We start from the raw sequence: 27,418 nt of genomic DNA on the forward strand, positions 1-27,418 counted from the left end.
CAACACTTTGAGTTCTGAGAGCAAATTAACTGTATTTTAAAAATGAAAAACTGGTTCAGTTGGCCATTTCCATCCATGAATCCTAATCCTTTAGTGAAGGGTACCTTTCTGTATACAGACAATTTTCTCCTGTTTCATCTATTAGTGTAGCTTTTACCGTACCCCTTACAGACCCCACTCCTTCTCATCTTTCTCATAACTTGGCTCCAAGTCCTACCTTATTTCTTGTTCTTTTGCTTCTATCCACCTCCTCTGTTCTCCTGCTTCTTCTGTTCTTTAGATTTGTTGTCTTCTACTCTTCACTTATTTCTGTTTTCCACCAATCTATGGTAAGGTTGGCTTGGCCTAAATAGATTTCTATAGGTGCCTGTTCTTGTTTCCCTAAAGTACATTCCTCTTTCTCTCCCTTTTCCACATCCAGGTCTTCTGTCTCCCATTTTCCAGCCTCCAGAGGCCTTCCTTTTCCTGAGTTATTCTTCCAGACCTTTTTCTTTCTACAAACCTCCTATGGGCTGTTTTCTCCCTCTTTCCCCATCTCCAGGTCTCCTTTCTCTTTCCTTTCTCATTAGTCCTCTTTCCGGTTTCCAGTCTCCTTTAGACATAACCTTCCTCCAGGTCTCCTTTCTCCCACATTGCTTCTCCAAGCCTTCTCTTCTGCTCCATTAACTCTCCCCTTGCCTAGGCTGCATCTGGCATGAAGATCTTGCTCACCACGGAGGCTGGAAAGGCCAAATGCACTTCCTTCTGCAAGGAGCACAAGGAGTCCAAGTTTGCCTCCCTGCTAGGGCTTCTGCTTCTGCTGTGACTCCAGATCTCACCCTTCTCAGATGCTCATCTGACAGGCAGTCAATACATTGGCTGACAACAGCCAGAGAAGAACCTGCAAAGCCATGTGTGGACACAATGGTTGCCAGGCAGCACTGCAGGGTGGTAGATGTCTGAGGCCTTGATTGATACCAAATGAAATCACTGTTAGAATAAAACCAGCTAGGTTGTATCTCTCCATACCAAGAGGATCCCAGCAGGCTACAGCATTTGGTCACTATAACCCAGGGAGGTGGTATCATTAAGGCACACCAGGTTGAGTCTATAAGCCTTGGCATAGGGGAAAATGCTACCGGGGATAATTTGCCCACATGTCCTTGTGCAGGGTCTAGGAAAACTAACGCATATATTACTTAGAAAGAAAATCATACCCAAAGAGCTGAGAGTGGAAGGAATGAGAAAATGCCTGATGACTCAGGCTAAGTCAGTTGGCAGTATACAGTTTGGATTTACACTATAAAACTACACTGAGAGTTGTTAAAGTCAGGCATGTTTCATACATTTGACGCAAAAACTGAATCATCAGTTGTTCCAATATGACACCTTTCAAGAGCCGCAGTTGTTAACTCTCTCTCTCTTTTTTAACTCCTTTAGGGTGAAAAGGGGGATTTGGGTGTGATGGGATTGCCAGGTACAAGAGGACCAATTGGCTCAAAGGTTTGTTAACCCAGCTGCTATATATTCAGACATCGGTTTCTAACACTGTGTTTGCTTCCCTCATGAACTAGTAGAAAGCACTTGTGGAGATTTTGGTTCTGTTTCAAATAACAGTAGACTTTGGGGTTTTCTTTTAAATACAATTAAAACCACAAGATTTTCTTCTTGAAGCTAAAAAAGGTTGTGCAATATGGCATGCTGTGGCTACTTTCCTAGATTCTTACTCAAATGCTTTGGTGTAAATCAATGTAATTGGGAAGAGATTCGTTTTAAGAGCAAAGCATGTAACCCATCCCATTATTTTCCCTCCAGTCCTGTAAGATTATGTGGACAAATTCACCCTCTGTTATAACCATGCACTCTCATTGCTGTGTTTAATAGTGGGAAGAATTTGGCCCATGTAGACGATGGTGTCTCTGGATATTAGATTAGATTAGATTGTGGCTTCTGAATGTATATGTGTATGACACAAAATATGAGGGAATGGGAAAAGGTAAAATATAAGGCATCTTCTCTGATGACTTAATCCTTCCCTCAAAGGTGCTGAAACCTGTTTCTCTTGTGGGAGAGGAAGGCTCTAATGGGGGTACCCTGGTGGCTGCACAGAACAGGCAGTACAATGTTATGAGGCTAGCTCGTTCAGATTCCTGGACTGGATGTTGGAACAACCAAAGAGTAGATTGCCATCAAGACTATGTGGGCTTAGTGGCAGGTGTGTGAATACCCCAGTAATTCAGACACAATCAGTCACAGTTATTCTGCTCACTATGGAGTCTCAGTACCTAGATTCCAGGAATTTCCAGACTTGCCTGTGATGCTAATTATATGAAGAGCAAGAACTTTCTTTCTGAGCAAAACTTTGGGTCACTTATTTGCTTTACATTTGTGATACCATGTAGTTCACGAAAGCTTATGCTCAAATAAATTTGTTAGTCTCTAAGGTGCCACAAGTACTCCTTTTCTTTTTGTGAATACAGACTAACACAGCTGCTACTCTGAAACCTGTCATTTGTGCTGTAATACTTCTCAGGGCATTTCCTCTGTGTAAAAGTCTGCAAACTGTTCAGCATGTGGTGCAGGATATGAAGACTGTGCTGCCCACTTGGCTCTGAAGAGAGAAGGGGACAGGAGAACAGATATTTGACCTTAGTAACTATATTTTTTGTAGAATGTAAATTTGCAACAGTTAAAGAAATAAAAAACAAAGAAAGCAGTAAACTGCCTAAATGCTCCCATGCCCTCCCATGACACGTACACACTGAGGATAGGCCTTGCGTTCAATGTTAGAGTTGAACTAATATCTTTAACATGACAGGAATAGCACAATCTCTCTCATGCAACCAACAAGGGTTTCCAAATATGACCCGAACTCAAATGTCAATTCTACGCTGACCAATGCAGAGAGTGTGTTATTTCATCCTGCTCTTTACGTCACTACCTTACTCAAAAACGGAGCAGGAAAGATGAAATAGATGCAGTCGTTTTAGTCTGGGAGCATAGTATAGTAAAATTTCATTACCTGAGTGATAGAAAGGGAAGGTGAGTGTCATTTGATTTGTAAAAATCTACAGAGGCATCATTTCAATGGTGTCACCCTCTGCAGCATGGCAGGCCCTCTGCCCACCCCTTCCCATGGTCTTTCCGCACCAGTTCCTCAAGTTATGGAAATGTTGATAGTACAATGTCATTGGAAATTAATCAAGTTGGGTATTATTTCAGTGCCCTTTCTACCACAAATACACTGACAAACCTGGAACAAGTATGTGGATATATTGAAGAAAATATTTAAAAATCAACTTTTTCTAATTATGCTTTCACATAGGGATGCGTTGCTTACCTAAAAAAGACATTGATCATTAGTAATCCTAGGGAAATTAGCCTTGACATGTAGGACTGGAAACATTTATTCATCAAAGTCAGCAGCGTTGTCTCTGTCCAAGGCACCTCTGCTAGACACATTATCACACAAGTTGTCCTCATCTGCAACGCACTCACACATCTCTGTACAAGGCAGGCTGCTGGCCAAACATTTGCGGGCTGGTGAGTATCTGGTCTTTGCACACAAGCATTTGATTAGCTGAATGATTGATTCAGGAATGCATGGTATTTCACACACAACTGATGTGATCAGTCCATCCTTACAGACCCATCCATGCCCAACAGAGGAGAGCAGTTTTGGATGTGCTTGATCATCCTGGAGTCCTTCCATTACTTGATAATTTGCCCTCTTGATAGTAGGTATAAACACACCCCTTGTCAGTGGCAATTTTTCTCCATTTGCTTCTTGGAAAACATCCACCAACCTAGCTGTGCAAGTGTTATTATGTTGGCCATCAAATGATAAACTCAGCATGCGAATGATTCCAAGTGCATTTGACCTCATCAGTAACTGTCTCAGCCTGGCTGAACACCTTCACAGTGAAGAGAGAGTCTATGGAGGCTGAATCAAATGCATTCCAGTAAAATAATTGGAGATCTCCAGCCAACCTTGCAGGAGTGTCACATCCTGTGGCTTTTAAGGTCTGAGTGATAGGGACACATCTCTGAGGGCGGACAGTGATTCTGGTCTCCAGCAGCAGGCACAAAACCAGAATCTTGCTGAAGTCTGGGGTAGTGTCTCACAGAGAGCATTAGGACATCTGTGTCTTGTGCAAAAATCCGAAGTTTAGTAGCATTCCTCTCTGTGGCATTGACAGCATGCAAGATAATTTTAGCGTCAGCCTCCTCATGATACTACGAAGAAACTCCACTGAACAGTGCAAGGCAGCAGCTTCATTATGCCATGTGATGCTGAAATTCTTTGAGCAATTCTTCACATGCTGGAGCACTTCTCCTGCGAGGTATGAGGTTAACTTGTACTTCATGCAAATATGAGACGGTAGCTTCTTCATTGTGACATTGGAGGTGTTTGTGAAGTCCAGTGATTTTGTATTGGACAGGCTCAATACCATGAAGTCTCTTCTTTCTGGTCATAGTTTTAATTGAATCCTCTGCATACACATCAAACACAAGGAGAACTTTGTCAAAAGTCCAGTATTTACTTTGTAGCCTCATGGTGAAGTATTCAGCCAAATCTTGGCAGATATTAACTGTTTCTGGTTTGATGAGAGCTTGTACCTCAGCCATGCCATCTATGATTGCTGTGCTGAAGGCCTTTGCTGGCATAAGATATTAGTCACACTGTTAGTAGGTTCTGGCTTAGGAAGAGCATGCACGATGTGCATTAGTTTGCTGTTCACCTGACATATATACGTTATTCTATTTCATTTGAACATGGATCGTGATACCATGGAAAACTTTTACGTTCCCAAAGTCTCGTGTAGATCAACATCCCGATGAGATCTGGACACGATCAGGAGATGAGCAAACAATGACCTGTCTGTGGTTCGCTCTGTAGTAGTCCCTGCCACCTTCACTCTGACTTTCTTCTTTGCATTAAAGCACAGCTTTAATCTGTTCTTCTTGATGGGAGCCCTTAGATTGATGGAGCCTTGGATATTCTGTTGGGTTTTGAAGGCTTCAGACCAGACATGACCCAAAATGTACCTTCAACTGACATCTCTAGCTAGCTCATCACTGAAGTCTGCTTTCGTCATGATATTGAGGTGCTCAGGTCCATCATACACAAGTGCGTTGCCAGTGTGAGTAAGCTTGTCCTGTAGCTTTAAAATAGCCTCTTCTTGGCATTTAGCAGCACCTAATAAGTCTATATGGTGCTTGGTTATTTCTAGGAAAGTCATCTCAGCCGCACATAATGTTTTGTTCAAAATTCAATAGAGTTCTGTGGTTGTCAGGAAAAACTGGGGAAAAGGATTTGGATGCTGTGTTATGCCTACCAACCCCTCAATGATGTTCATTGCTATGTTTCCATGCATTAGGGCTTTCTCTGAACCAAGTGCGCAGAACTGCTGACCTTTTAACAACCCAATTTCCTCTTTGAAATTCCTCCCATATGTCAGGATCAGACTTTTCTCTTATTTCAGGAAGGTACCAGGCTATCAGTGCAGAATAGCTGGTTAAATCTAAAGCAAAAAAGTATTTCACAAAATCTTCCAGGGCTGCGAGGTGCAAATTCCAATTAGCAGTCCTGCCAGATCAAATAAAGAGCAGCAAAGATTTGCCCACAGCTGGTAGTTGTCCCAACATCTTCAACTTTTTCCTGGTACTCGATGTATTTCCTTTCCCGCCTTGCCAAATTCAATGTATGTATACACTTCTTTTAGTGTGTAAGGTGCCACTGAACATTGTGTTTAACCAGCTCCTCCAAGATTCAGCTACTAGTCGCTACTCTTCATCTCCACATTGGTATCTAAAAATGAGCAAGACCAAGGTAAAAACAAGAGTTGTGTAATAAAATATGTTGGGATTGTAATTCATTATGTTATGTAATGTACGTTGTGTAACTATATGCAAACCATTTGCAGATGAATTCCAGTAATGTCTGGCTGAATGCTGACATCCAAACTAGTGCCCCATTACAACTTTTTTGGCATAATTAATAAAGCTGATCGTCAATATCACTGTGAACTGCCTCTTTTTTTGCCAGTCATGGCAAATCAGCTTGGTTGGCCTTCCATTTTATAGTACCGTGCAACATTAAAAATAAATAAATCAGGTATCATGTCCTGAGCAATAACTGATAGCACAGTACTGTCAGTCAAGGGCCACAATTTAACTGTGTTAGGGCCTCATATTTGACACACCCGTGTTAAAGTATAATTTTTTTTAAATGGATTTTTAAATATTTTCTCAAATACATATTTACATAATTATTCCAGGCCATATGTGGTACCATTGTGTTTACAGTCAAAAGCAGTTTCAAATGATGCACAATTCAACCCATTCCTGATGATACTGTATTATCAGAACCTAAAGACCTGGTGCTGGAGGATGGGGATGAGAGAGGGCAAGTCCCCCTGCCACGCTGCAGAGGGTGACACCATTGAAATTATGATTGTGTAGATTTGTATGAATAAAATGACACCTCCCTTAGCTTTCTACCCCTAACTTAGCACGGAATTATACATGCTCCCAGACTATTTGTTGGGTATTTCTTAAGAAGGAAAAACTAAACGTCATCGTAATCTTCACATTGGAAGCCAACTAAAACATATTTTAGGGACTTCACTTTATATATTTGCCACTTAGGAGAAAAAAAACGGTGATTGGGAAATTATTTCTAAAATGGCTTGGGGTTATTAATTGCAGAGACTGAATAAGATTTAATTAAACCAGTAATTGCATTTGCTTTCTGCTCTTTTAGTTTTTAAAGCAATTTCAAACATGATTAGTGTGCTTGCTTTACCTGCTGGCTTTTTCGTGTTGTCTTTTGGGCTGGAATATCTTGCCTTTGTCTTGTATCTTCATAGCTATACTTTTTCTCTGCTCTCTTACAATCTACAAAGAAAACATTTAGATTTAGAAGTTGGGGCAACTAATTATTTAAACTCCCCCCTCCCCCCGACTTTTAAATTTGCAAGATGTGAATTCACTTCTCAGAAGATCTAGAAAATGTGAAGCAGTAAAATGTCTCTCTTTCCCTTTTAGGGTTATCCTGGGAGTAGAGGAGAAAAGGTCAGTGTTGCAATAACTTAAAAATTGAAAGCAATAATGGAAACTATTGTAGAAATATACTATACACCATGAACAGGTTGAGATGCTGAGGATGTGAAATCAGAAGATCCTATGAAAGGAGAGTGGTATTAAGACTTGTACTGAGAAGAAAAATGGGCATGTGGTGTAAGCACTGGGCTGAGCTCCCAAAGCACTGGATTCAATTCCTAGCTCTTCTTCAGACTCCCTATTTGAACTTGTGAATCATTTTCTCTCTCTATTCCTCATCTGTAAAATAAGCATAGTAATCCCTCCTTTGTCTATCATCTGTTTAGATCATAGGCTCCGGGGGGGGCGGGCGCAGAGAAAGTCCCTTACCATGTGTGAAGATGGTGCATAGCACAATGTTTGCAGCCTCCAGACTAGAGCCGGTTGAAAAAATTCAAGTTTAGCAAATGTGCCCTTTTTTCCAATGAGTTCTAATCTAGATACTGCTGTAATATAAATATTAATAATAAAGAAAGTTTTTAAGTGAATTTGTAATCTGCTGTCTGCCACACACTGTGAATGTTACTATATGTTACTAAATTGCCTTCGCCTGCTTAATGCTTCACACAGACAAGAAAAAAATCCCCTATGAAACAGTAACAATTGTCTTTATTTCTACCATTTTCCCCCCAGGGAGCCAGAGGAGAGAGGGGTGACAAAGGCCTCAAAGGAGACAAGGTACGTTTTTTGGTTTCACACTGGCTTTAAATTAAACCTGAGCAAACATAAACCAGCCTAAAAATCCTTTTCAAATGGGTTTAGCTGATAATATCACATTGTTCTGAAAATAAACTGAGATTTGATGATGTGGATTTTTTACCATAAAATTAAATTCCCAACCACATAGAATGTGAGTCCCTCCCGATGTAAGTACAGGAATCTGATTAATGCTTTGGGCCTTGTCCAGATCAAAATATCAGTGGTCTTTTGGGGTAAATGAGATTCTACATAGTAATCACAAAAAATATTTGTTAGCTATACATGGCCTAACAGTAATCATCGCCTTCTTGTGCCAGGCATTTGTAGAACTGCTGCTAAGAAGGAAAGTTCACAGAAATGCCTCCATCACTGACCCTAGAGTAATTCTTGGGTTATATGGCCCCTTCATCAATCAGCTAGGAGGAGGAGTTTCAGGGACCTTTACATTTCAGCCAGTGAGTGAAGAATATTCTCCCGTGTTAGGGTGCTGGGACATGTTAAGCATATTGCATTGTGTTAAGACCCTCGAGATCTCTGGTAGCCCATTCTGGCTAATTAAAAGAGCCACACGCAGCCCTGGCCACCAGGGATTTTTCATCTTCAAGCTACTGTGGCACAAAGAGGCTGCTGCCCGTTTATAATGAAAATGTGTCTGGAGAAATTGTCTGGCTACAAAATCTCAATATATTGTCTCCTTTGGAGTAAATCAAAACAAAAACTGATGCTATGCTGTCAAAGATCACTCAGCGTGTTTTGGATTACTCTCATCTTTTGCTTTACAGGGGTATATAGGTTTCCCTGGAATGCTGGGGCAGAAAGTAAGTAAACATGATATAGGGTCTGCTTAGAAATTTATGTAAGCATCCACATAGACACTTGGTTCATTGGGTGGTTTCAGCAGCATCTAAGTTCCAGAACCATGGAACTTGGTCATAGGGTGTCAAAAAATTGAGAGTTTCATTTTAATCAGTTGACCAGTATTTTGCATCCCTTGAACCAAACCCTGCAGTCTTTTTATTTTAGGTGAAGACTGCAGGTTTTGGCTAAGGTGAGTTATTTTTTTCATTTCTCTTTTCAGGAATATTTATTTGATCAGAAACTTGCCCCCACTTTAAGTTTCCAAACTCTTGTTTGTGACTTTATAGCCGACACAATTGCATGCTGTTATTAAACCTCTCTATTAAATAGTATTCTGATTTAGAATGACCCGCTTCTAAATAGCGGGGCTTACCCTGACTGGCTTAGGTACCTCCATTTATCAAGAACTAGACAAATAATTATAATTCAGATTTAAAGATTGTTTTATGGGCAGAATCCTTAAAGGAAGGTCTATATGTAACAATCATAATCCCATTTTGTCTGGGAAATTAGGTTAAGAAAATAATGACTACTTTTGAGGGGGATAGCAGAGGAAAGAGCTGATCACCTTTCTTACTGGTGATTTTATTACTTATGGATCCTTGCAGCAAACCTAGATACTTCTAAATGTGTCAGAAAGAGGGTTGTTAGCCAAATTGCCTGGATAACTCCATGTCTGCTAACCTGTTTCTAATTTCGCCAGCTGGCTTCTTCTTTAGATGAGGGACATTTCTGAGGGATTTTGGGTAAAAAAATAAGTTAAAATTTTAAAGTATATTTTTAAAAGTATTTAGTTATAACCACAAACTGCCAATATATTTTACAACAACAGTGGTATTCTCTTAGGGCCAGACTGTGTTCATAGAGTAATAGTGTACATTGAACATACTGAATTACCTGCTGTGTTGTATAAGACACATATTACCAATTTAATACATATTTATATACTTAAGTCCTGCTTCTTTTCCCTCCCACCCCCGACTCCCAAAGGGAGAAATGGGTCCAAAGGGAGAACCTGGAGTGCCTGGGCACAGAGGACCTATTGGAAGACCAGGAAAACGAGGCAAACAAGTAGGAACCCTACGTTTTCTCTTTACGAGTTTTCTGGGACTTGTGTGGTTGTGATGAGTGACTAGATCCTCTGTCATTTCATGCACCAATATTTTGTTACATTGATTCTCTCCACTTTTTCTGCATAGAAATTGGATGATTTTGAATATATATAGGTGGGGGTGTGTGCATGCATACAGTATATAGTGTAAGTGTTCTACTTGTGTAGGAGTTCAAGACTGACCAGTCATACAGTCAGAATTTGAAGGTCGAAGGTCAGGCTGTATGTTATCTGAAATGTAATTTTTCCTAGATTGATAAGATTTTGGTTGAGTGTAACTTCAGACAGGGCTGTGATCTTCCCTCTGAGTGCCAAGCTGCATGGCAGGGGTGTAGTTCTTACAGCTGATAGGCTCCAAACCCCTGCCCTTGTTGACATTTCCCTGTCAGAGCTGGCAGCGAGGGTATCCCCGTTCTGACTCTCAACTCAAATGAGGGCCTGGTTCTCTGGTCCCACTGAGGTACAGTCAGCACAGGACAGGACCCAAAGTGTTGGGAGCAACAGTGGAGCCACAAAAAACCTTTGTGGCTCCCCAGTACTGAGGCTGGCCTGGAGTCAAGGCTGCTCTAATTTCCCCCCAGATGTCAATAGTCCCAGGGATGGTTATGGCAGACAAGGATACCCAGCATGCAGTGATACTCCAGCCATGCTGTTGCCATTGGGGGCTGTGAGAAGGGGTGGCACTAGATTCTTCAGGCTAAGACCATTCTTAGCCAGCCAGGTAAGCTGGCTTTATGGACCTGTTGGGGCACTGGCGAGGCCATAGTGAAGGCCAGCATCTGGTCCTTAGTCTCCCCAACTAACTTTCTCACCCACATGGAGTTGGGAAGCCACTGTACATGATCAGAGCATCCCTAACATCTGCCCTCAGCAGCAGAGTGGGGCAGAGTTCATTGGCCCTGGTGTAAACACTGCACGGTATCCCATTTCCACTCTAAGGAAAGGTTTTGGAAGTAACCAGTTGGAGGAAGCCTTTATAGTCTGCTTTCCAAGTTTGGTTTGGAATCAGAAACATTCCACTGTCATCATTTACCAGCAAGTCACTACAACGTGGCATCTGAGATGAAAACAAACTATCCAGTGGTGCAATTTATAGCAATGTTACTCTCAACCTGGAACAAATATGTCAAGGGGGTAATGCTAGTGGTTCCACAATGTAATGATTGGCACGCTACACTCTGAATCCAGCAAACTGCGTTCAAATCTCAGCGGCACTTAAATGCACTTTTAGTGGCTCTGTCATGCATTGGACTTCTAGAGCTGGGAGGGCATTCAAAGACTGTGGGTTTGAATCCCACCAGAATTACACTTCTAGACCCTTCCTTGTTAGCCCAGTGGTGAGTATCCCTGCCTGTCATGTTGGAGGCCAGAGTTTTATTTCCTGATGGGAAACTGCAGTTTTTGAGGGCAGAGTAGATGATGATCACAGTGGTCCCGTCTGGCCTTCTAATCTATGAATGAATATAAAATACAAATAATTAGTAAGAGGTAGAAAGCTGGAAGGCAGTAATGCTGAAGTAAATGGGGGCTCTGGGTTGTGTAACCAAAGGTGTCAGGTTATAATCCATCTCCTATGGTTCTGGCAAGACCGCCATGCCTAGAAGACTGCGTTTAGCCCTGGGCACCACATGCCAGAAATATATCAACTGGAGTTCAGCGAAGAGCAAGAAAGATGATTAGAGACTGGAGGAATTGATTTATGAGGGAAGATTAAATATATTCAGCTTGGCTAAACAGTGACCAGACTCAGAGAGAAACTGCTTGTGTGCATTGGAAAAGAGCCACTTGGCACTCTAATGGACTAGATTAATACATTGTGGACTCACAAGAACCATTGGTTTGTACTTCAAAAACACAGTAATGTTACTGTGTAAGCACTAAGTATGCCTCCAGTGCCATTTTAAATTCCAATCCTGCAATTGGATCCACATGGATAGACCCTTGTGCCTGGGCATGGCTCCCTTGAGTTCAAATGGTCTTTGCATGGGTCTCTGTCCACACAGATCAGACTGCTGGGACCTTTGAGTGTAAAGGTCCTACCGCACCTAAGTGTAAAGAAAGGAAGCTGTTACAAAACATTCTTACTGTCTCTTCTACTTTATGGAGTAGATCCTGAGATCGCATTGATTAATCATCCTGGTTACATGTATGGAACCAATCATCATAGTACTGCATACAAAGGATAAATCCATGCACTCTTAAAATGGTGACAGAGGGCACGTAGCAACTTTTAAAATGAAAATAATTGAAATCTGGTACAGGATTCACCAGATGAAATAATATTATAGTAACTTGTTCTTTTTGGGGGGTTCAAAATAATTATATGTATAGAACAAACATCTTCAAATTCTTTGGGATTAGGTGTAAAAGCTGATAATTGTATAAGGAAGTTGATGCAAGCTTCTCCAATACAAGTTGTATACGTTTCTCCAAGTAATTAGAAGTATTACATTAATTATGAACTCAGAAGAGCTAATATGCATCATCAGTTGCATTTTTAGTACGTTTCCTCGTATTGCTTCCTTTACAGCCTGAACCAATTTTAAACAATAATATTTGCATACAGTTGCAGGAGCTCCAGCAGTTCCTTTGTAGAAGCTTATGTTCAATGGCCTGTTGCAGGTATTTTATTTGCAAGATGGTTACACCCAGCACTGAAAATCTGAATCATTGATCTGATTTGCTGGTGGTGCAGTGTCAGTAGGAATAAGTCTATGTGAGATAATGCCTTACCATGTGGGAAATTTTTAAATACCAGTTTTTTGCAGGGTTAATCCTAAAAATAGAGTACAAACTAAATGTAGAATATGCAAAATAGGTCTGTCGCATGATATGGAGAGAAGAATTTTGCCCTTTCAGATGTGAATTTTTAAAAGTTGCTATGTACCCTCTGACATCTTTCTTACGCTGTGTTAATTTGTCCCACCAGAAGGAAAGGGCACAGATGTCAGCCTCTGATGCCTAAATAGAGAGAAGGCACAGTGCTCACAGTTCTTTAATACTTGGAGTTGCAGTAACTTTTGATCTTACCAGTTTTTGAGCTTGGGAGCTTTGTCACATTAAGTAGTATTTTACTCAATAAGTAATCCCATTGATTTATAGGAGTACTTGTGGTGTAAAGTACCATTCCACAAGATTACGGGTACTTTAATCTGGCCCTAAATTAGAAGTCAAAATCCCATGTTTGGACATTAGCATCCGAGTACTCTCTGGGTGTCTAAATGTTAATTTGAGCACTAATCTTAGTTGTGCTTAGGTTGAAAATTGGGTTTCGCTCTTTGTTGTTGATCAACTAAGCTGATATTTTTATTTTCTCTTTTTAAAAAAAACTTTACAATGTTGTTTTAAGGCTTTGCTGGCCTGTTATGTTGCTTGTGTTAAATGGGAAATCTGTATTTAAATGGCTATTTGTTAAACAGAGAAGATAGCTTTCACCCACACAGAGCTGTTTCCTGTCTCCAGAAACAGCTGACATCCCTGTATAAATGTCTGCATAGCAGCTAAATTAAGAAAGTGTTACTTCCAGTTCCATTCTGAGATCCATCTTGATTATCTCATTGGCTTCTTCAGTTGTGTGCTGAGTCTTCAGGGGCATATCCATTCTGAAAAGACAGGCAGACTGTGGAACTCAGAAGTCACAGACTTGCTGCTCACAAACTGACATAAAAAGGACCATTCCCTCAGTTTTGCGGCATGGAAATTGACACTAAGTAGCCAATCCAGGATTTCAGTGTTGACAAGGTAGAATGTCTTATATCGATCATGAGCGAATAGTGTTACTTGAAAAAAGGCCCTTCTAGAGGGCTGGTTCCCTGCATCTGGGAAGATTAAATTTTGTCTTTGAGAAGAGCTTTCCCGAGTGCTGTAGGGATTCGTGAAAAGAAACAAGGCAAAAGACATTCAAGTGTAAATTATTGTCCTGGTTTGCTCTATCTGTATCGAGCAAGGAGCATTAGTTGATTGTTCATCCAGTATATTGCACATGGAAATCAAGCACCTCTCAGACAGCCAGTATATGACAGTTTATTTCCTCTGCCGTATATTCATTTTGAGGGGGAGGGAGGTTTCCTAGGAAGTTTCTTGGTTGTTACTCAATTTTTTATTCTTGTGCTCTGCCAGTTTTGTATACCCATTGCATAATGTAAGCAATTTTGCCCATCAACATGAATATTCACATGGACACTAAGGTTCATTGGTGAAAAAGCGATTATTTAAACAAAGTGAAATATTCCATTAATTCTGGATGGGCCCTGGCTACAGATACTGCAGATGACATTTAGTTATCCATGGGATACAGAGTATTATATAACACAAAATTATTTTAGTATACATGGCTATGTGTACTCTCCGTTACTCTGAAACAAGACGTGCAGTGGCCTGTCGTTATCCTCTGAACGCATGTTACCCTAGAATTACACCATCTCATTGGAATTCATCACCTTTGGGATTAAAGGAAAGTTAATACAATATATACAGTTTTTACCATGCAAAATGGTGTGTCTTGTTGTATCAAGGTCATACCAGTTATGTAAACCATGAACTAAGTGATGCACCACGGAATTCTGGATCCGTTTTTAGAAAAAAAAGAGAGAGAGAAACGTAATCCTCAGGTACCGTACAGATAAGATAAATATAACTATCTTAAATAAGTGCCATCATATTACATTCAGAAACATCTCTAATAGGAAACTGGGTCTCTGAGCAATTTGGATTTGATCTATTTTTCTAACTGGCATTTCTTTTTTATTAATATCTGCATGGGTGCTTTTAAAGCGTATGAAAGAGACAGTACTGGCTAGAGACCGGCAAAGAACTGGCAGATGCTGTGAAGTCCGAGGGCAAAATTTTCAAATGGACCTAAGTGAAAGTCGGTAGGACTCGAGCTCCAAATTAGTTGTATAAATAGGACTTAGGTTCCTAAGTGGCTTTTGAAAAAATTAACCCTAGCCCAAAAAGTGGCAATAAAAATGGCATCCTGGGGTTCCACGTTTATTGTGTCTCATTGATTCCAAGATCAGATTTGCTCCATTTACAGGTGAAAAGAATTTTTTTCTGCCAGCCCTGAAAACTCAGCCTAGGCAACAAAAATCAAGCTTCCCTCCTTGTGCATTATAACCAGTTGTAAAAATTCTGCAGGACAACCCCACTGTCATGTCAGCAAATTATATCCTCCTCCATCACCTCAGCACAAGCCCAACCATCAAAGGGTTTGCACCAAGTATAGATTGGAATTCGGTAAACAATTCTGTAGATGATGCACAAGGAGCAGTAGAATCCAGCTCACTCTGCGTTGCCTCCTGCATGGCTAACAGGAGTGAACCCTAATTTCAATCACTCACATCAGCAGAGATGACTTTGACTACACACAGAGAACAGATCTAGTTAGAAAGATGGCGCCACTTTTACATAGTCTAATCTCAGAGCAGAATCACAGTAGGACTTTCCTCCTCATTCATGTATGAGAATAAGGTAGGTTTCCCTTTCCAGTGTCCCCATGCATGGCGAGTATGAAGCGTACGATGTATGTGTTTCCACTGGTGAATCTGCTTTGTTTATGTTAAATGTAGTAGACACTAATTTGCTGTGTCATTAATGAATGTTTTTCATATGCTAGGGACAAAAGGGAGATATTGGACCTGCTGGAATTATGGGTCCACCTGGCAGACCTGGTCCTTCAGGTCAACCAGGTCCACCAGGACCTTCAGTATCAGGTAAGAGAGGCCACTCTTAGCAGTCATCTTCCCCATCTTCCCTCCCTCACCCCCTCTTCTGGCCTGTATCATGTTGTTAAACAGATATCGGCACAGAAACTTCCATGACATTTTGGTTGTTCAGCCGCAAGCTGCCTGGGTTGAGGAAGAGACTTCCCCTGTGGGCAGGTTGTTCCATGATTGTCCATTATGCTGGTTCTACTTCCTCTGAAGCATCTGTTATGGTTGCTAATATTTAAATAAAAACAGATAATCTGGCCCATAAGATTCCCTAAAGACACTTAACTGTTAATAGCAACTATTGCAACTTCAGTATCAGCTTTTATGTTGTGGCAAATGTCTAGCTTTCTTCATCTCCAAAGAGAAACAAAGCTGCCTAGGATTTGTGTGAATTTGTATAATATTCAGTAATAAGTCTCTTCCTCCCTCCCCCAATCTCTGCCATATACCCGAGCACAGAGGCATTTGCAGCACACGAGAGAGAAAGTTCTTATCCTAAAACCCCATCCTGTGGTGATGGGCTTGAGGAAGAGGAAAAGCTATGGCAGCCTTGGAGGATTAGTGAGTCCTCATAGTAGATCCTGGGAGACAGGAGCCTTCCTTCTCAAAATGTTCCAGCTTACAAAGCAAGATTGATCCTTCTAATCACGTGGTGCAGCCCCACCCTGAACTGTTCTGCAAAAGAGAAGCATATCAGATATAAGTGATGCCACAATAACAGCTGAGAAGGAGGGGGGGAAATGGGAGAGATGAAAAGGAGTCTCTCTCTCCTCATGTGTGATGCAAATGCCCCTGCAGTCTGCATTTTGTGTGTATTGCAGAGATAAAGGCAGAGGTTGGGAGATGGAGGAAGGAAGAACCATATTATTGAAAAATATACAAATTCAAACATACGAATTCACTCAAACCCTAGGCAGATTTCTCTCTCTTTGGAGATGACAAAATCTAGACACGTGGGACAACGCAGAATCTGATACTGAGGCAGCAATAGTTGATATTAACAGTCAGGTTTTTTTCCCTAATGATTTTATAATGAAGCGTAAAAAAATATGTTCGTTTTTTTTTTTTACTAAAACAAATGGCTGGAAACCAAGAGTGTCTCAGATGGGCACCAGCTGGTTGTGCTGCTGCTCATCTGCTCAGTTTTCTCTTTCCCTTTGCCGCCTCTTGGCTTATTCAGTGGGCGAGAGTTACCTTCTTTGCAGTGGCTTGGAAACAGTACACTTATGGCGCTGGTGGCTGCCTGGGAATGGATCTTCATACAGCTGATGTCCCTCAATAAGAAACACCTAGGCATAGACTAAATCAGCTGGAAAATTCCAAAGCAATGTTTTCTCCATACTGCTGGGAGGGCAACCAAGATCTTGAGATTTAATTCTAAAGGTTCCACTCCACCCATAGAAAGCTCCACATATCAGATTTGCTAATTCCAAACCTTTTTGGTCCAATAATTTGAGTTATTATCCTAAAACCTCACCCTGTGATGATGTCCCTCCCCATACTGTTAATATAGGCACTCTTAAGACCTGCTCCCACATAGCAATGAGTTCCTTGAACTCTCAGTGAAGTCTATGGGAGATAACACTCAGCACCTCACAGCGCCCAGACCTTAGACAGATGTGAATTCAACTTACTGGTATTATGTAGTCCACATTCAGCTGTTCCCCTCTGAGGCTGGGTTTATGTTCTGTGCAGTAGTGACATAACATGGCAGCCTGGTATTTTGCTTCCTAGGACAATTAGCAATAGGACCAAAAGGGGAAAGAGGGCTTCCAGGGCCTCCAGGGAGATGTCTCTGCAAACCCGCACAAAATGTGAATATCCCACCATATGAGGAATCCGTGATTGGACACAGCTATCCAAAAGTCCCTGCGGTAAGGCAGCTTGTTAGGAGGTTAAGTAAATGATTTTTAAGCACTTTGATTTTAAAGGCACTGTGTTGGCCAAACTTCTGGATCAAAGGGAGAACTTGTCTAAATGTCATAAGTGTGCTTCAGAGTTTTATTTCTAGTATATAAATCTTGAGAGTCAGTCTAGGTGAAGGACTTGTATCCTATAACAAGCCCCAAGACTTGGTGTGTTTGGATACTATGGACTGTCTTGAAATAACACCGACTTGGGTATGTGGTTTAGCCCATTTCTAGCATTCTCTATTTTGGAATTGCAGACATTTGCTCTGACCTCAGTATATTTTGAGGTTGCTTTTATTATTGATACTCAGTTTGAATGTTAATGGATACTGGATAAAGGAGGCAATCTTGGAAGCCATATCCTAATAAAACTGAGTTGTCATTGGTTGCATCCCACCACCTCCTGAGCAATGCTCCCTTCTTGGCAATTCTACTGGCTTACTCCATTTGTCCTTACTCGCTTGAGTGTTAAGAATTTGAATTTAAGTTTGCACTTATATGTCTCCTCTTCAAAGCCATCTTTGTGTGCACCATTGGAGTCCCCTTATATCACCTAAAGAAAAGTGACATGCTGAGACAGATGCAACCGTAAAAGATCAGGAGAGATATCTCCTGGCCTGGCTTGCTAGGTTTCATTATGAGCAGGATTCCAGCCAGAGCTGAATAATTCAGTAGACACCTACTCACATTTACAAGTCATCATTCCTTTCACAGCATGTCACAACTCCAATGTTTTCTCCATTCTGGGAGCTCTTTGTTGGCTTTGTGTAAAGTATCAGCTCAGGTTCACATGTCATTAACCCGCTTCAGTCTTCTTCTCCGTAACTGTGGCTCATTTTAATGTTTAGATTTGTTGTAGTGTTCAGGATACGAAGGGTTCAAACTTGTAGTGGTTGAGAAGACAAAACTGCCATTTGATTTCAACTGAAGTTAGAGCTACCGTATTGGGCCTTCCTCTTTTAACCGCGAATGCTTTACAGTTGCAGATTCAACTCTTGTTGGGGGAGGGAGACTCTAGTCTTCCCTGTCTTCCTTCATTTGAACTGAAGGCATTTTTATTCCATGCTGTTTTTAATGGTGCTGAGTTTTGTTAGGGGCCCTGGGATATTGTCATGCTATGTAAAAATAAATTACCCTTGATTTTTTAAAAAGAACTAATTCTGTTTATCTTAGTGGAAATCAGGCTCAGACATTATGTTACTAAATCCATTTTCTTCAGATGCGTTCCATTTACTTTTTCTTAATTTAAAAATGTTTTGAATCCTGCTAAAATTAATTTGATTAAACTGCTAAAGGAAGAGATTACAGCTTAATGCCTCTTGCTGCCAAATTTCAATGGCTGAGACATAAAAGAATTTGGGAAGGGAGAAGCTCATTCTATTTCTCCTAGTTTTGAACTAATTTTTCTATTCAATTAAAAAATTTGCTTTGGATAGAAACAGACACATACAGAGAAGTACAGGTTTCCATGCCAGTGAAGTCTGAACAAAGTAATAAAAGCTAAGTAGGGCCTCTAGCAATGCAATTAATTGTTTATTTTGCAGTGAATGTGCCTGAAGAAATGGTGGCACACTCAATGTATCCCCAAAAACCCTTTGGTGTGCATGTGTTTTGTAACTGCTCCTCCAAATACCCATTTGTGTATAGGAGCTTCTGCACAGGCATGGGCTGGCACAAGCATTGTTGTGGGAATAGCCGTTGTGCTGAGTTCAAAAAATTTGGTCCTAGGAAACTGGGACACTAGCTCTTTAAAACTCATCTCTCTTAACAATTACTAGCTGTCCTTGGGTGACCTGGAAACGCACAGGTTTACATTTCAGCCTGGTATTATTAATACAGTGCTGCTTTTGGAATCAATCTATTAAATAATTTTTCTGTTTGATTATCAACATACGTAGAGCTGTTTGTCAACCCTGCAAACTAGACCCCATGAGTGAAACGCTGTTTGAAAGGATCCTCAGTGATTTTGTTTTCTGTGTCCCAGATTTTTGTGGTGAACAATCAGGAGGAGTTGGACCGGCTGAATACTGAAAATGCTTTAGCCTTTCGAAGAGATCAGAGATCTCTGTATTTCAAGGATACCATCGGATGGCTTCCAATCCAGGTAAAAACAGGATGAATTTCTCAGAAGGCATCTGATTTCATGAAGATTTATGTTCCATTTTAAAAACAAGATTTGTGCTTTTGAACTTTGGATTGCATAAAGAAAAATTAAAAGAAAAATGCTCATTTTTCCCCAGTGTTTGAGCATCTAATTATTTTCTGTGGAAACTTCTCCTAAAAAGTGGAGCACTGCCAGAACAGATTAAAATTTTGGAATTCGTGTTCACTGGAATCTTAACTATTGGTATTAAATTGTTAATGGTTTCAGATTTTGGAAACCTCCCTGTGAGGCTGGCTCAACTGGTGAACAAACTGGGGTTGAATTTTGTGTATTAGGGTGGTGTCACAGGGCAGGACTCACCCCTGCGGCACCCCCTGCTGGTCTCTCAGGGAATTAGCTCTTCCAGCCTCCGGAGCGCCCTCTGCAGGCTGGTGTCCCACTTGCCCCTGTGTCCCTCCCAGACCCCACTGCCCCTTTCCCTGAGGTGCTGCCCCTTGGCAGTACCCCACACAGATCTGGGTCTCCCCTCCCCAGGGAACCCCCACCCACTATCCCCACCTTGCCTCAGTCTTTGGCTGTCCCCTGCAATGCCAGTACCCCTTTTTAGGCCATCTGCCAGGCCTGCAGCCTGGGGCTTTTCCAGTCTGGAGCCTCCCAGCTCCTCTGGCCTTCTCCAGCCCTGCTCCACTCCAGGTACCATCTCAAGCTCCCCAGCAACCAGGCCCTTCTCCCTCTAAAGGCAGAGAGAGAGTGTCTGCTCCTGGCCCACTGCCCTCTTATAAGGGCCAGCTGAGCCCTGATTGGGGCATGGCCAGAGCTGAGCCTGCTTCACCCAATCAGCCTGGGAACTGCTTGCTCCTGGGCTGTTTTAAGCCCTTTAAGGCCGGAACGGGTGACCACCCCGCTACAAGTAGCAGAGAGGCTTTGGTATTTGACCCATAAGGCAAAATGTAACAGGTTTGCCAGAGTGTTTGGACCCTGTACAAAGCCATAACTCATGAGAAGTTGTGAAAAACACAAGTTTTGTACAAATGCCTGCAAACCAAAACCTCTGAGTTGCACACAGCTGTAAGGGTTTGATCTAAAGGTCACTGCAGTTGTCTTCTGTGGGCTTTGAATCAGGCCCTGTGTGAGCCCCTTTTAGTACACACCTTGAAATAACATGATCTGAATACCCGGTTACAATGTAAAGCAGTTCCCAGAGGTTCCGCTGTACTGACAATTCCTGAAAAATGTCTCTTTGGAGGCGGGCTCAGATCAAACCTTCAGACATTCACTAAACCCTGAAGAAGTTTAGATCCAGATCCCAGGTTCCCAACCGGCTCAGTAGTAGGCCACACCAAATCCTGGAAAACCCCAAACTTTGGCAAAGATCCCATTTGGATCCAAACTATGTGGCTTGTACCCATCTCTGTCACCCGCTTTACCTTTTTAATGATAACAAGACTCTGATAGTTCAGTTCTGGTAATTGTCATGTGTTTATTTGGATAGCTTACCCCTTTCTATCCTGTGGATTACCCTGTAGAGGATGGCAGCACCTGTGGAGATGGCATCATCCAGGATGGGGAAGAATGTGATGATGGCAATACTATTGTGACAGATGACTGTATAAGTAAGTCACATGTGGGAAGTGTTATTTCTTTCTTTAAACAAACCATAATGTCAATCACATGTGCAGTCCATGACGTCTTATGTGGGACCTTTAGGCGACTGTTTGCAAACTGAACACCGATGTTGAAAAGGAAGGTACGACAGCTGCATTTTGAGTAGATCAGGCATGCAAGTTGCTATAAACTCTAGGCAAAATAATAACTTGTATGTAGCCTTTTATCTCAAAGGATCCCAAATATGCTTTTCACACTTCACAAACAGGAATCCCCTCTGAGTTAGAACATGACAAATGTATTTTAAAGGGCCTGATCCTGCAATTGATTTATATGCAGAACTTCCATGGAAATCATTGGGATTTTGAGTGCAAGACTGTGCCTTGTTAGTGCATCGTACAAACATTTAGGACAGGAAGTGGAGATGACTGCTCTAACCAGTTGAGGCTACAGGTGAGGATTTTAGGTAGGCAAGATCTAATTACCCAGCTGGGAATTTGTCCAGGCTATTGGGACACAAATGTTCCTATTTCTGCTAGAAGGAATTAATAATGGGCCAGATCCTGGTCCCATTGAGATTAACTGCAGTTTTTCCACTGAATTCAATGGAATCAGATTTTGACTCAATATGTGCACTTCTAGGTCTACCCAGGACTGCTTCATGCTAAGTAAACTTAGCTTTCATTTAGCCGGTCACTGAAAGCAGAGGCCAAATGATAGCATACAAACATGGAGAATAACTTTAGAGCTATCTCTGGCATTCATCACCTCATCCCTTCCCCAGACATACATACAGCAGCTCTTCACTACTTTCTAGTCACTTTTAGCAGAACATAGGAGAGATGAGCCTTTTTCACAATGCAGAGTGAGTTTGTTGACTCTGAAAAATGCAAGCTTCTTTTGTCCCTTTTATATCCACCCCCTTTCCTTGTGAGCACACTCTGTCCCAGAAAACCCATCACCTTACTGTAGAGTGCTATAAACTGAGCATAGTTTCAAGTGACTAGAGCCCTTGGGACCTATGCAGTTATGACACTGATGTGACAAAAAAGCTGAAAACTAAGCACCCATGAAAACTAAACAAACATTCATACATGGACCTATGTACTTCTGCCAGTGATTCTCTTATGACTGAATCAAAAGAAAACAGCTAACTTTTGGATTGATTTAATTGTATAACAGATTATTTGTTCTTTATATAGAAGCAACAATTTCTGACAAATAGATCGCTGGTGTAATAAGTGAGTTATTTCCAGGGGAGACCACCCTTCCTTCTAACAAATAAACAATTAGTAAATTACCAAATTTTCATAATTATCCTCAACTTCCCCACTCCTTCTGCATGCTCATTTAATCAATGTAGTTTGCTTAACAATGATTAAATTCCCTTTAACTTTTGCTTCACAGCTAAATGAACATGGTCTCAACTTTTAAAGTTATGCTTAGAAAAATCACAGACTTTAAAATCAAATGCCAGTTATTGACCAGCCAAAAATGATTACAGTGATACAGACAGCAATTGCCATAAAAAGTCAAGGTTGGTTCACAATTACCAATCTAAGATCTCTCTGAATACCACAGTTTGGACCTAGCCAAGGCCTATTCCCACTTAAGTCAATGGGAGTTTTGCTACTGACTTGGATAGCTTACTTCCTGCTGCTTGGAACACGAAATAATTCTGCTCTCCCATCTTGGGGTAACCTTGCATGCCTATTGACATTGCATTGGCAGTCACTGTACACAGATACATGGGATTTTTTTTTTTATGGAGAAACAATAGATCTACATAACACATCCTTGTGTAGGGGAACCTACTTTCATAATATACTTGGATATTATGGGATGCCAAGGAGAGAGCCAGGTTGGGATTTTCAAAAACACCTATATGATTTAGGAGCACTAGTCCCACAGCTTTCAATGGGATTTGTGCTCCTAAGTCACATAGGGGCTTTTGAAAATCCAACTCCCAAAGTTTATCCTAAGCATATTTTATGCTTCCTTTGGTTAATTCCTAGAGCCCTGTCTAACCTAAATCGTTCCCTTTTCCTAATCACTTCAATTTGAGTCAAAGAACATTCTTTATAATGAAGAGCAACCAGCCCTTTCTGAGTGGGCAGTCTTACTATGATGCCAGTTGGATTCCCTGTTTCATGTTGTGCCCTTAATAATATGGTCCTGCTTGTCTTTCCTGCATCCTTGACTTGGTTGTCTCAGTTGTGAAGGTGCCCTTTTCTTGCATGTTCATTAGGATGCCACCATGCTTACTGTGGAGATGGCTACCGACACGAGGGAGTAGAAGATTGTGATGGAAAAGATTTTGGATATTTGACATGTAAAACATATCTCCCTGGGTATGGACAAACCTATCTTCATTTTATTTTTTGACTGAGCACCAAAAACAAAAGAATGCTGCAAGAATGTATTTCACTAACGCATGTGTGGTTATTAAAGCATGAATTGGAAATGATGTTCATATATAGTCTAATTGTATTGTATTGACTTTTAGGGCTAAATTCAACTCTCAGCTACATGCATCTGATTCCTATTGTGGTTAATGAGAATTGTACACACATGTTGCATAATTAATTGCCCTTAATGTGTTAATATATCTTGGAGAATCTCAGCTTTCCTGCTTTTCTGATGTTCTCATGAGACTAGTTTTCATAACATTTTCAAGAGTAGACAAGTCCAGAATTTCTGCTGTAAAAATAAGGACATGTTAGTTGTAAGAAAGAAAAAAAGGCACAAAGCCAATTTCATCCTTTGCATGTCACCTTTACTGGGAAAGAGCCCAGCTTGTGGGTCCACCACCTGCGATTCCTTTGATTCCGAACCAGTCAGTCATATATTAGTGCAGGCATTTTCAAAGACCAGAACGATCTGCAAAAAATACTAAACAAAAGCAAAGCTGTAATTCTGCTTGGCAGCATCCTTCATTGTAACATCTGCTTATTGTTGATTTGCCTGGTCTGCATTTGTGTAAGTGGCTTCCTCTGGTCAGCATTTTACCTCCAACAGTCATACCTCTATCTCACTGTCAGGTATCATTACTATCTAGCAGGAAACATTTAATTTGTAAATGAAATTATCTGCAGAGTCCTCATAGTTTGTGAAACTATAATGTGCTAATTGACAGGGATAAGAAACCACAGGACATTTCTGCAAACTGCCTGTTGTGTTAATCCTCCTAGTGCAATTGCTGGAACAGTCACAGACTAAGAGGTTGCACAGCTCGATAGGATCGATTGCTTACGCCAAGATTTACAAAAGTGACTAGTTATTGGGGTGCCTGAATTTTAGGGTACAACTTGATATGTCTTCAAGGGGTCTGGCTTTCAGATTGTGGTGGTCAACTCCCTTCTGAAAAATCAGTCTCCTCTTCATTGTCTTAAGCTGGGTACCATAAAAATGGAGACACTGAAAACCACTAGTGACTTATGAGAAACCTCAGCTTCAACGTATACCTAGATTGTGAAAGATCATTTAAGTCGTCTTTTTTAAAAACCCTCATCAAAATTGCATTTGTATAAAAATCTTGGGGTCAGGGCTTTAGCTTGCATAAATCATCACAGCTCAGTTGAAATCAATGAATCTAAGACAATTTCTCCTGCCTCCTACACACGCACACACAATACCATAATAATACTTGGCACCTATATAGTGTTTTTCACCAGGTATCTCAAAGTGCTTCATCATGATGTGTATGTATTGTTATCCCTATTTCACAGAAATGGACAATTGAGGCACGGAATTTATGGATGCAATCTAATGTCTATTGAAATCAACAGAAAGACATTCGTTGACTCATTGGGTTTTGGATTAGGCCCTATGTGATTTACCTAAGATTATACAATGAATTTGTGGAGGAAGTAGGATTAGAAAAATTCCCATTGACTTCAATAGGGTCTGAATTTTACCCCTAGTGTATATTGGACTCTGCTGGATCAGCTTCACTGGCAGTGGTGAATGACATAGAGTATAGGTGGAAATTGTACCTCTGTTTTGCTGTCAGATGTATTGGTAGTTGGTGTTTCTTGTTTTTATATTTATGTGAACAGACTTGATTCCTCCAGAAAGCTACTCCCAGAGCCTATGCACAATATGTTGGCAATTTGGGTACTAAAGGGTTCTAGCAAATTAGGCACAGCCAATCTATATACAATATTTGTAAATTTATAAAGGAGAAAAAAATGCATTGATGGTCAAATATTTCATACATTGCAACTGATGCACATTCTCTTTTGTCTTAGGTCTTATGGAAAATTACGGTGTACTTCTTATTGTTATATTGACTCTACACAGTGTCGGTATTTCACATGAAGGAAAAATGGAGGTGGGTAGCATCCCACATGTAACAGAAACAGCAGGTGCTACACTATCATCAATCTGAGAAGGACTGGGAAATCTACAAAACCTCTGTGTGGGGGAAAAACAAATATCATGCTGCTGATGGCTCTTTGAGATTGTGTTTTTTTTGTAATAAGTCCGACTGGAAGAAAATAGGACCACTGCATCCTGTCTTAACAGAAAAATGTCAAACAGTGTTTGCCAATAAGACTTGTGTTTCACATGGCTGCCTATGGGAACTGCTCTTTGTCAGAACCGCCAGACTAAACCACTGGAAAACTGAATTTCACTAAACAGGAATATTGTGTAACAAGACAACAATACCTCAACTTAGTACTGTTAGACCTAAATACAAACTCTTCAGGGTTTTTGTTTTTAGACTTTCTCAGCATAAACACAAGGCATATCCTGGATGCGGTGTTTATAGAGACTATATACTCTTTTACTACAATGTGAACTTTGTATGCGTTGTAGCCGCATGAATTATAGTTTCAATTACTGCTAATTAACCAAAACCCTTACCGGTGGATTCAGTCCAGTAAGTGTTTTTAAGGACAGCAAATCAGGGAAAGGAACTGATTGACTTTACTGACAGTTTATACAGTAGATAAGAAGTTGAGATATGTAGATATGTGTGTGTGTGTACGTGTGCGTGTATGTATGCATATACAAGTGATTCATACAGGGCCCACAGTTGTTGAACACAAAGGCCAAACTGGATGGACAAACTGTGGAATGGCCAGGGAATATGGTCTCCTAGGAGGAGATCAGACTATAAAAAAAGGCAAACATTTAATACAATTCATTTTCTTATCCTTTTGTCAAGCTGGCTGTATTCTGCGTTATTACTGATCCCACATGGACTAGGATGGTTTAGTTTAGATCTTTCCAGGATAGCATAAAAATGATTGTGAAAATTAAAATGTGGACATTTAGTCGTTCACTTTCACTTTGGTTCCTACACCAGAGGTCATTACTTTCCCCTTTCTTTTCCTCATCCACCTGATCTTAATCAGTTATTTGGTCAAGTTCTACACTCCAGATTTCCTGTCCTATCCATTGCTGTCTGTTTCTTCTCTCGTCTAGCATTCAGTACTATTAAATATATATCCTTATTTTCATATCTCTATAGGACTAATCTCATAATAGTGTGTTAATGGATTCTCCTTCAGTCTATATGCTGTATAGATTATATATATATATATATATATATTGTTTTTATTTTTCAGAAAAGTTGGTCAAATGGTATGTGAGCTCCAATAGCATTCAGGGTAATTGATGTATTTGTTTATTAGTAGATGTTTAAAGAGCAAATTTTATGTGGGAAGAATATTGAATATGCTACATGCAAATGTAACAAGTTTGCAATCAAAGGAATTTAAGGTTATAAGCCTCACACTCATGTCTCATTTTCACATGGGCCACTTGTTTCTGCTTTGTGATAAATCCTGTATGTGAATGTTTGAAATGCATGAGTTACATGTACCAGTGACAGCACTGAACAATTGTCATATATGCAGTTACTTCTGTAAAAGTTAACTAAAGGTGGATGTTAGGTTACAATGATAATACATTAAACCAACCAACCAATATATACATCTTTTACCACATGTGTAGAAGACTTGGCTTTAATTCTGCATGCCCATAGTAATATTGGAATTCACTGGTATAAAAATAAAGGCAGTTAATTCACTCTCTGTGGCTCTCTCTTACCTGTATTATTTATGCTGTTATGAGGCAAGGCCAATATTGTTTGAGGTCCAGATCATTGATCTTATGATCAGTCTTTTCTTTTCTTTTCTTCTTTCAATTTTTTTAAGCAGAGGTGTTAATAAATTATCATTGTTTAGTTAGATTTGTGTGGTTTGTGTACATTTCCTTAACATCTTATATCCTGTGGAAGAGCAGCTATTTAACCTTCATGTAAGCAAGCTGTATGTTGGTACAAGCTGAAGGTGTGAGCTACAGCAGTGCCATAGTAATGCTGGCC

The 27,418-nt window shown here is 40.6% G+C and overlaps 1 protein-coding gene across 2 annotated transcripts in view; it reads left to right on the forward strand.

The window, feature by feature from the left end:
- Positions 1-27,125, forward strand: part of COLQ (collagen like tail subunit of asymmetric acetylcholinesterase) — a 65,790-nt gene extending 38,665 nt beyond the window's left edge. For both annotated transcript variants that reach the window (XM_084619098.1, XM_084619099.1), the window contains 11 exons: positions 1,420-1,482; positions 7,030-7,056; positions 7,717-7,761; positions 8,565-8,600; positions 9,631-9,711; positions 15,366-15,462; positions 17,197-17,336; positions 19,357-19,476; positions 20,969-21,089; positions 23,330-23,432; positions 25,332-27,125. In XM_084619098.1, the coding sequence (XP_084475224.1) occupies positions 1,420-1,482; positions 7,030-7,056; positions 7,717-7,761; positions 8,565-8,600; positions 9,631-9,711; positions 15,366-15,462; positions 17,197-17,336; positions 19,357-19,476; positions 20,969-21,089; positions 23,330-23,432; positions 25,332-25,401 (903 nt within the window). In that variant the 3' untranslated portion in view covers positions 25,402-27,125. The remainder of the gene's footprint in view (positions 1-1,419; positions 1,483-7,029; positions 7,057-7,716; positions 7,762-8,564; positions 8,601-9,630; positions 9,712-15,365; positions 15,463-17,196; positions 17,337-19,356; positions 19,477-20,968; positions 21,090-23,329; positions 23,433-25,331) is intronic.
- Positions 27,126-27,418: the final 293 nt, after the last annotated feature.

Source organism: Lepidochelys olivacea (assembly GCF_965140295.1).
Source record: "Lepidochelys olivacea isolate rLepOli2 genome assembly, chromosome: 2".
NCBI classification, from domain to species: Eukaryota; Metazoa; Chordata; order Testudines; family Cheloniidae; genus Lepidochelys; species Lepidochelys olivacea.